At 41.6% G+C, this 11,437-nt stretch overlaps 1 protein-coding gene across 1 annotated transcript in view; it reads right to left on the bottom strand.

The window, feature by feature from the left end:
* LOC311110883 (echinoderm microtubule-associated protein-like 4) overlaps window positions 1-11,437 on the bottom strand; it is a 65,065-nt gene that overhangs the window by 37,558 nt on the left and 16,070 nt on the right. Inside the window, exon 2 of the mRNA XM_084153498.1 lies at window positions 10,152-10,334. Within this exon, the coding sequence (XP_084009624.1) occupies window positions 10,152-10,334 (183 nt within the window). The remainder of the gene's footprint in view (window positions 1-10,151; window positions 10,335-11,437) is intronic.

The raw sequence follows: 11,437 nt of genomic DNA, 5'->3' as shown, positions 1-11,437 counted from the left end.
TTAAAAAACTGTTCGCTAGGTGTAGGCAAGACCATAAGCAAATAGGTAAACTGGGATAATACTAAAGAGTTAATCAGTGTGATTTTTCCACAAATTGACAGGTATTTACCTTTCCATGGTAGCAAGATCTTATCTATTTTTGCTAACTTTTTATTACATTTTTTGGAGTGAGATCATTTATTTCATTTGAGATATGTATTCCGAGTATATCCACATCACCATCAGAATTTGGTGAATTTTTCCCCATATTCCATCCAGATTGCTTTATTTTTATAATATATTACACTTGATCTTTCTTGAATAAGTTTCTCCATTTCTTTTTGTTTTTCCTCTAATTTATTCTGAGCCTCTATGTTACAGTTTTTATTGCTATCTATCTGTTCTGTTCTATTTCCTTTGTTAGTGTGGACTCTTTTGACCTAAATTGCTTTTGTTTTCGAGATGAGTATTGAAATTCATGGCCTCTAAAGGCACATTTAAAGGTGTCCCATACAATAAGGGGATTTGCTGTACCTATCTTATGTCGGAAAAAATCTGTTATAAATTCCTCTGTCCTAGTTAAAAACAAGTTATCATCCAATAGGCTTTGATTACATTTCCAATATCCTCGCCCACATGGAAATTCAGTAAGAGTAATGTATATGCCAATTATATGATGGTCCGACCGCATTCTGTCCCCTATCAACACTTTTTAAACTTTTGGTGCCAACGAGAATGACATAAGAAAGTAGTCAAGACGACTAGCTTGATTGAGTCTCCGCCATGTATATCTCACTAGGTCAGGATATTTAAGGCTCCATATATCTACTAGTTCTAATGTATCCATGACATTCACGATTTCCTTAAGAGCATGAGGGTGATTGTTTGTATTGTGATTTCCTTTACGGTCCATTGAGCTATTTAAAACGGTATTACAATCTCCCACCATAATAATAGAGTCTTGAATTGCTTGCAAGGTCGATAATTTATTATATATATTTACAAAGAAGTGTGGATCATCATTATTTGGTCCGTAAAGGTTAATGAGCCATATTTGTTTATGGTCCAATAACATATTTAAAATAATCCATTTACCTTGCGTATCTGTTTGGACAATTTGCACATTCGGATCGAAATTACTGTTAATTCATATCATCACCCCTTTTGAGTTTCTTAGCCCATGGGAGAAGTATATTTCGAAGTATATTGTTCTTCTTTTGTTATTATCTGCTAAGCCATTACAATTATAACTGGCTATACTTATTTCACCACATACCATAATGAGATACAAGTTTCAAATCTATTTGTCATTATATATGTTTGTAAATTTACCAATAGAATATACCATAGTGATTGAGTGTCCATATAGCTATACCATGATATTTGCAATGCTACTAAATAACCCTCCAATTGTTCTCCACTAATTCCCCCGCTAAAACCCCTCCCCATCCCAAGTTGGGCCGTCATCCCAGTGATCAGCATACCACCCCTGTCCCCCCGGATCCCTATGCCCCAGAGGGGCCAGAACCCATCCATCGAAAACATCACATAGTGCCACCCACAAAACAGAAGCAGGTCAACCGCCAAAAGCATTTCCAATGCTCTCACCTCAATATATTTATATAGCTATTTAAAAGATATCTATTCAAATATCTTGCATATCTTATTTTCCATCATTATCAATTAATGTGCGTAATAATGTCGGCATTCATGTGTAGGATTTGAACCTATAACCCGAATTGCCATTGTATAACATTACATTTTTAACAAGCAACTACCACTTCAGCAAACAACCACTGCGATCCAACCCACCCCCTCTCAATGTGAATGAGATAAATTGATACAGTGCTGAGCAAATGTCTGATAAAAAACCTAAGAATGTACATAGTAGAGGGGAAAGAAAGACTGAACAAGAGAAAGAAAGAGAGGAAGAGATTTCTGGTAGTTGAGTAAGGAAACAAGGGTCTCAGGAGCAGGAAGGGGCCCTGTTTGAGGGGGGCGAAGTGCGTGCGTGCCTGCTCCGAGTGTGTGTATGTGGGGCGGTGGAGGTTTGCAGACTCTCTGCAGAGTTGGCATTGCAGTCAGAGCATGGGTGTTTGAAGAGAAACTGAACTGAACCATGTGATTTCCTTTGCTTCCTGTCTGCTTCAGTCCCAGATTACTGCCCACGTCACTGAGACAGCAGGACAACAGAGCTAAAGTATTCAAAGCACCACCATTGTATGTGTCAAACTGCCAGTGCCGTAACACATCAACTCAATAACCTCTTAATTGCATCCATGTCAATGTGCCAGGAGCGCTGACTAACCCACTACAATAGGACGCATACACACACATACTTCACACACACACACAACACACACACACAGCAGGGGTTGCCAGGAGCCGTCGCTATGGCAATGGATGCTATTAAGTAGGACAGTGATGTCATAATGAGATAAAAAAGGTGACCAGCAGAATGGAGAGCTGACCAGAACAAGGGATCAGAGGGTGTGAGAGGGAGGAAAGACAGATGATGGATGGAGGTATAGAGGGATGTGTAACGAAAGGGCTAAGCAAGGGTGACACAGGGTGAGCACTCCAATTAGGGCTGTGGCGGTCATGAAAGTTTGTCAGCCGGTTATTGTCATGCAAAAGCTGCCGGTCTCTAGGGAATTTAACGTTAATTAACATAAACACGTTTAGCATCTCCAGGCCTCCACACATACAAGCCGCTGATGCGTGCCTTTGGAACATGTATTCTGAACAAAAATATAAACGCAACATCCCAGAAATGTTCCATAAGCACAAAAAGCTTATTTCTCTCAGGTGTGGCATATCAACAAGCTGATAAAACAGCATGATCATTACACAAGCGCACCTTGTGCTGGAGATGATAAAAGGCCACTCTAAAACGTGCAGTTTTGTCACACAACACAATCCCACAGATGTCTCAAGTTTTGAGGGAGCGTGCAATTGGCATGCTGACTGCAGGAATGTCCACCAGAGCTGTAGCCAGATAATGTTATAATAATTTCTCTACCATAGGCCGCCTCCAACGTCGTCTTAGAGAATTTGGCAGTACGTCCAACCGGTCTCACAACCACAGACCACTTGTAACCACGCCAGCCCATGATCTGGCTCCCAAGTGGGTGGGCCTATGCCCTCCCAGGCCCACCCATGGCTGCGCCCTTGCCCAGTCATGTGAAAGCCATAGATTAGGGCCTAATTAATTAATTTCAATTAACTGATTTCCTTATATGAACTGTAACTCTGTCAAATTGTTGAAAATTGCTGAAAAAATTATCCATTTATTATTTTTGTTCAGTATACATTTTTTTAAACTCTAACAAATCCATTTAATATACACCATTACAATAAATCACTAATTTATTTTAGTCAGGTCTAAATAAACATTATGATATGAAGAAAATGTATTTCAGAAGAACAGAATATGAGTTGGCCTACTGTAGGCCTATGTTATCTGGCTATGCTCCATGCCGTAGGCTTGTTCACTTAGCTGATATGCTTATAAGTCCCATGCCATTATTTTATTTTATCTGATTTTATAGTAAGAAGAATATAATTGAACTTATGAAGGCTATGTTGAGCGTAAAAGTGATCATTAGACAAAAAGGTCCTACACGCTAGATATATAATTATTTGACAACTTTAGTTGTGAATGATACAAACCTTAGAATCTCTTAGAAATCAAAACATATATGAGATGCATGGTGCAACGATAGGCTATTGATGATTTGAGAAAGTAGCAAAAAAAGCTTGTGCCTTGTTCCTTGCCTCAGGCTGCACAGCTGTTCTCTCATCAAGTGATAATATGTTCTCAATTTAATCTTGTCGTCACTAATATGTAAAATTAGTTTCAATTTAGAATGGCCATTAGCAAATGGGCAGGAACAGGGACAGGATAAAAAAGATACATGTCATCTGTACAGTGCATTCAGAAAGTATTCAGACCCCTTGACATTTTCCACATTTTGTTATGTTACAGCCTTATTCTAAAATGGATTAAGTCGTTTTTTTCCCTCATCAATCTACACACAATACGCCATAATGACAAAGCAAAAACAGGTTTTTATTAATTTTTTCACACCTGTATTTGGGGAGTTTATCCCATTCTTCTATGCAGATACTCTCAATCTCTGTCAGGTTGGATGGGGAGCGTCGCTGCACAGCTATTTTCAGGTCTCTCCAGAGACGTTCGATCGGGTTCAAGTCCGGGCTCTGGCTGGGCCACTCAAGGACATTCAGATACTTGTCCCGAAGCCACTCCTGCGTTGTCCTGGCTGTGTGCTTAGGGTCATTGTCCTGTTGGAAGGTGAACCTGAAGAACATCCCCACAGCATGATGCTGCCACCACCATGCTTCACCGTAGGGATGGTACCAGGTTTCCTACAGACGTGACTCTTTGTTCAATCTTGGTTTAATCAGACCAGAGAATCTTGTTTCTCATGGTCTGTCTTTTAGGTGCCTTTTGGCAAACTCCAAGTGGGCTGTCATGTGCCTTTTACTGAGGAGTGGCTTCCGTCTGGCCACTCTACCATAAAGGTCTTATTGGTGGAGTGCTGCAGAGATCGTTGTCCTTCTGGAAGGTTCTCCCATCTCCACAGAGGAACTCTGGAGCTCTTTCAGAGTGACCATCGGGTTCTTGGTCACCTCCCTGACCAAGGCCCTTCTCCCCCGAGTGCTCAGTTTGGCCGGGCAGCCAGCTCTAGGAAGAGTCTTGGTGGTTCCAAACTTCTTCCATTTAAGAATGATAGAGGCCACTGTGTTCTTGGGGACCCTCAATGCTGCAGAAATGTGTTGGTACCCTTCCCCAGTTCTGTGCCTCAACACAAACAGTCTCTTTTTTCGCACACATTTCTAGAAACCTGTTTTTGCTTTGTCATTATAGGGTATTGTGTGTATATTGATGAGGATTTACATTTTTTAAAATCCATTTTAGATTAAGGCTGTAGTGTAACAAAATGTGGAAAAAGTCAAGGGGTTTGAATACTTTCCGAATGCACTGTATGCACTCAAATAGAGAATGGAGGCAGTGCGCTTTCCCGCCGGTCCGTTTTGTAGGCTACTTCGGTTTTTAGCGGAGCATGTGCTTAATATCTGCAGCTGAGAAATAAATATAAGAACACTTATTTCACTCCACGTGTCAACCACCGTTTGAGGAGCATGGTCTTGCTGCCCGACAGGTGATATTCCACCCAAACTCTTTATGCCATGGGCTCTCAAACCTTGTTCCTGCAGCTACTGGTAGTGTATTTCACTAATCTGTTGACAGCTCGCCTGCACGCTGAAGAAAGGAATAAAGGAGAGAGAGGAGGAGATGGAAATGCATGGTGGTGAGATATTCTGTATTGCTAAAAGGTCATGTGTCACTCAATTAAATATGAAAATATACAAAAATATTCAAAATCAAATACGAATTCACAAATTGTAGACACATTTTAAGCCGCCCTGTATAATCAATGAACCAACAGCATTGCCTAGGGCTATACGCCCTCTCCCAGACTCATTTTGGAGCATAGCATAAGGTAACCAGTCCATCCAGTATCCATAATTATACAGTCCACAATTTTGGAGTATAGGCTAGACCAATTATGTACCAAAGACATCTTAAATCAGTTTTGTTTGATGTTTTTCTCCCATGCATAATATGCGGTAGGCAATGTATTGTTTAACGGCACAATCATCATTTTAATTCAGGATTTTTTTTGGGGGGGGCTTGGGCTCCTAAGCCTATGCATATGTAAAATATCTAATATGCATATGGGTGTTTTGAATTAATAATCACCTTAGAAAGCGCTGTCCATTTAGTTGTGTTAGGCTTTGAAACAGCATCCACAACAACAATTTTTTACACTGTTTCAACCTGCTGTTGAAATTGATCATCACAGTGAGGTGAGTTTTAAAAGTATGATAGGCCTACTGTTTTGATAAATGTTTGATGTGATTTTCGATTGCATTTGCATTGATGTCAGAGTGGTTAGAGGGACAAGAGCCCTGAGTACCAGGCCATTAGGACCTGATGGTAGTTAGCAAGTTGGGTACTACCAAAGCATGTCCAGAGTGCATAAAAGGGGATTACCGTGACTCAAAGATCACGTGGAATTTTACTGCAGCCATGGGTCATGACTCATGACTGCCGGTGTGGTGGTAATACGGTCACCACAACAGCCTCAACTCCAATCCTACCATTCATACAGTAAGGGTTCTGTTTTCTTGCCTTACAGTTTAAATAAAAAATAGTAAGGTACTTTTTAAATGCATCCTTATTTCCTTGAAGGAATCACAGATCTGATATGACTGGATAGGTGAAAGCATTGAAATGGAAACCTCTCTCTCACTCTAAGCATCTCAGATCAGTGCTTACCTCAAGGAAGGGAGGTAGGAAGGAAGGATGCATTTTTAAAGTATGGGCTATTCCATGGTAACAGAATGATGCTGAGACTCCGATTTTTCACTTTTCAAGTATGCCAAACAAAATCCATTGATTGCAAAGTTAAACAAACCATACAACTCTATGCACAAGGACTACTTTTAACAATTTTCACTGAAAATTGTACAAAAATACATTTACTAGAAGAACAGTGCAGATGTCAAGTTTGGTAACAGAATGACGGTAAAATCTGACCACGTTTTCCAAAAACTCTAAAACATCTACACCGAATTAAGATTCAAAGATGTCTGCAGAAAGACTGGGGTGTCAGCTATATTTTTGACACCTTGAGTTTAAAAAAAATTACTGGTGGATTAACACCTGGTAACAGAATTACATCATGGGTCCCTGATCTGTACTACACATAAATGCATAATTAGGGTTCACAGCGAAGTTGTGAAACCTATTGTTATTCTTGGATTTAAAAAAATCCTTGACATGGTCAAATAACACAAGAATCGATTGTTAACTTTATTTGTAATTTGGCATTTCAATCCATTTCAATCCTTTGTATATCCACTTCACATTAGCCCATCAACTTGAAACGTTTTACGGTCATCAAACACACTACCATGATCAACCATGTTAAGTTTAGCATTGATATCTTAAACAATAAGGAAACAATTAACAATTCACTTTTTCACTATGTAACGGTAATGCTTAAAATAATCATCAACAATGTACTAAAAGTCAGATTCACTTCAAATTTGGTCTTTGCACTCATCACAATAGTCCCTAAAGAGTTTGAGAAAATAACGTTGATGCATTCAAAGATGGCCACACTATACCAGTAGATGCATACAAGCAAGTTTCCGGGTTGGGAGTCGCTGGCATATCACATATCCGGTATACATTCGGTATTTGTTAATTAATTCCAGATGAAATAAATTTTGGGCCGTTGGTTCATTTTGTGGCGCTACTATTTCTATTATATATATATATATATATATATATATATATATATATATATATATATACATATATATATATATGGCTCTTCCATATAAAAACCACTGAAGGAGAAGAAGAAGAAGAAGAAGAAGACAAAGAAGACCAAGATGACGAAGTTCAGAAATAAAGTATTTCTGAAGAGGTGCACATCAAATATGCACAATTCTTTCACAGTTACTGAGTGATGGTCCCCTTAGCCAATCGGAGGGAATGCAAGGGGAGTGAGCGGGACGAATACGGATAGCCAGGGAATGGGAGTTGGTGCTGAGGAGAATTTGAGTGTGAGGCAAAGGCGAATGCAAACTTTTGTAGGTATGTTTTAAAACAATCCACCAATTGTTTAATTTTCCAACCTTATCAGCCTGAGTTGGTTAGTTGAGTGTTCTATTTTATAGGACATGATCGTCGATGTAAAGTTGTGAGCGAGTTGTAGTTCTCTCGTGAGTTGTATTTTGCTAGCTAGCCTGTCAGTGAGCTAGCTAAGCTGGACAGCTAGCTATCCCGAGCGGGCTGTTTCCCGTGAGTACTGCGTGTACCAAGACATTTATCCCACTACGAGCTAGCTAGGTAGTGTAAATAATCTCAGTTGTTTCTATATTCGGGACTTGTAGCCAACTGTCCTGGGCAGTAACCGCTTCCTCAATACATTTTTCACAAGGAGACCAGCTAGATAGCGCCCACATCCCTGCACGCTGATTGGGTTCCTCTGAACAGAAGGTCATTTCTCCTTTGGAGATCAGATAGTCACGGCCCCGCGAGCAGGTGGGTTTCTCTGATCAGAAGAAACGTAACATTGTGAGTGAGGAGCAGTGTGTATATTGTTTTTGGTGGGCTGCGTTCAGCCTGAAGTGGTACGCTAATACAACCTACATCACCGGTAGTGCCAGGCCTGAAACGTTAAAGGTGTAAACCCACAATTTTGTACAGGTACTTTTCTTTTGGTTATTTTACATTGAGCTCAATGGGGGTTTCTATTGTGTATTTCTCATTGTGATTTTATAGTGTACTATTCCTGATTAGTATCAGTAAGGTGATATTTCTCTGCAATAGTGTAGCTGTTTAACTGTATTTATCAACTTTGATAAGGTTTTTTAGATAGATGTTCACCATGGGCAACAATAACTGGCGACTCGTTTTCTGGCGACTCGTTTTCAGACAAATATGTTCAACGCATCATTAGTTTATCCACTGACCACTGCATTTAGACTCGTTACATCAGTCTTTAATGGTTTAGAGATTTTTTTTTGCTGCATTCAAATATCACCGTAATGTACCCGTCACTGTGTGAACCCCATCAATGCTGCTCGCAGCTACATTTATGAATGACATTCTCTTCATGGTGACATATCCTGAATAGGTACACAAAGGTAGAGAAATGGGGACAGGATCTCTCTTTATCAAGGAGCCATGCATGGTTTCCCAGCCAAGACACTTCCTAAAGAGAGAGACTTCCACATGATCATACAGTAATTGGTTCCATTAGAGAAAGTGAAATGTCAGGACAAGGCTGCCCAGTCACCACACACACAGATAATGTTCGACTTCCCACAATTAGGTGCACGCACGTGCATGCGCATGGGCACACACACACGGGCACACACACACACAGGCCCAGGAGACAGAGGGTCTTAATGTGTGCAGATGGACAGCTCTGGAGTCAGTCAGCCAGGCTACGGGTGAGTGGGTGGTGGTTATTACTGAAGCGTGATTACAGAACCCAGACGCTCGCCAATGACTGTGGGCGCGACACATTTTATCTCTCTCCTTCTCTCTCTCTGAGAATACTCTTTCTCTCTCTCTGAGAATGTAATCTCTTTCTATGCCTCTCTGTCTGTCTCTGAGAGTGCATTCAATCTCTCACAATCTTTCTCGCTCACTCTTTCTCTCTTGCCCAGCCGGGAACGATATTCCTGACAGGGACAGCCACAGGTATTCCCTCTCCCTGCTTTCTGTCCGACTGCTGGCTGGGCTTATGAGCCTCTACTTTGTCACTGAGCTCAGAGAGGACCTCAGTTGGATATAGTGTGAGAGAATGGAGCAGTATATATTCCTCATGGAGAGATTTAATTCATAGTGAGAGACTGAATTGTCATTATGTTCCTGTGTTAGATTGTGATTGAATTGAGTGTGTCAGCATATGTTGGTGTGTGTTAGTGCGAGAAGGTAAAATAAGCACATGTTCCTTGCTGTGCATTAACCGTGGCATACCTAAACTCCATTCAATATGTGTGTATTTCTAGAGCACAAAAACAAACTGGCCCTTCCACCGGCCCCAAGCACGCGCTCACACGCACAAAGGCCTGCACAGCTGCGATCTGAATGGAAACGTTTTGCACCGGGAGTCAAGGTCGGAGTGAAACTGTTAACAGATCCAGGGTCTGGCTCCGCTCCTGAACTTCCTTCATGTAAACACAAGTGGAGGAATACAAGATAGCTCTCTCTCTCACAACTACGATCTGGTGAAGAAGTGCAAGGGAGAGAGGCCGAACGAGCCATTGGGAAAGTGGAGATGAATGGAATTTTCTGTGCTAAAGGAAAGGTATGATAAACTGTACAGAAGCGAGAGCAGATGGATTTGACAGTGCATGATCAGCTTATGGTGGAGAGATTATGTTTAAAAACTGCCCCGTTGCAGGTCTTTAGAACTTGCGCATGCAGGTTTCTGAGGGTTTAAAAAAAACCTGCAGATTGCAAGTATAATCATGAGCGCACATCGGATGGTGACCATGATGGTGACTGGTGGTTTCAGTGAGAGTTCAGGGGTAAGGGGTCTGAGGTGACTGACTACCTTTGGTGCTGGTCTGTTTTTTGCCGGTGGCGGCCGTGTCCTCGGAGAGCGCCAGGCGTCGCAGCACGTCGGCCAGCGCCGCCTTCATCACGGTAATCTCATCCTCCTGCTGCTGGACACGCAGCTCCAACGACGACAGACGATCCTGCACGTCAGACGCACTTGCCGCCGAGATACTGTCATCTACAGAGAGAGAGAGAGGAGACTGGGTTAGATACTGTAGACAACATACATTTAGCCATCCACCCACCAAAGAGACCCACGCCCGCGAACACACAGAAGCATGTATATTAGGGCTGGGACGATACCAGTATCGCAATATTTTTTCCATGGCAAAAATGTAAACATGAAGCAGACCGAACACTTTGGTCCTTTAAAAACCTGCTGTGTGTAAAATATTGTGTGCTGTAGCTTGGACAATAAATAAATGTGACTCTGGATGACAACATAATGGTGTTTGTTTCCAACATTAGGGCTGTTTTCCTAATGAAGTTAAATCCTCTTCGTGTTTTGCTTCCTTGCCACGATACTAACGAGTATCGCGATACTGGTATCGTCCCGGCCCTAATGTATATACGCACCAAACACACACAGCCTGTAATAAGACTTCCATGGGTGAATTCTGGACACAGAGGAGTGTTTCACTGTATAGGCCTACTTGTCGCAACTGGTGACTTCCCTAAGACCCTATTGTGAAACAATATGGGAAGTGAGAAACAGTGTAAAACACAGGCATGACACTGTAAGCAATGGAACCTACTGGACTCTGATTTCTTACTGGACTCGGAGTATGTGTGTGTGTGTGTGTGTGTGTTCAAAGCTAATTCCATGCCTCTACCTCTAAATACAGGGCACATGTTCAACTGCTCAAAGTATTTGTGGGTTGAGGGCTGTGTGAGCTTCAGGCTTGGGGCTGCTGCCAAGCCTAGCTGTGGTTTAGGGCCTGATTGCTGGACGGGATGGGGGTAATTTGGCAGTGGAGAGAGTGAGGGGGCCTCATAGCCAAGGTTGGCCGGTAAAAGGGGTGCTGACGAACCCCCTCTCTCCCCAGAAGACCCCCTTCAGAGGAGTTTGAACCCCTTCCCCACACGACACAAAAAAACAAGCATCAGCCATACTCACAATTTAAGAGTGGTAAAGAGAAAACATATACAGTCATAATAGTTCAGAGCAAAGTATTAACAAGTTAAACAAACTAACAGTCTAACAGCTCAAGCCATGAGAGCACTTAACCCCGAACTCAAAAGTGGATTATGTTTATGTTTGTGGCACTAACAGATGAAGCT

The sequence above is a fragment of the Coregonus lavaretus genome (genome assembly GCF_964263955.1).
Source record: "Coregonus lavaretus genome assembly, chromosome: 36".
Lineage (NCBI taxonomy): Eukaryota > Metazoa > Chordata > Actinopteri > Salmoniformes > Salmonidae > Coregonus > Coregonus lavaretus.
Note: the sequence above shows the minus strand (reverse complement) of the source record. Positions and strands in the feature narration are given on the sequence as shown.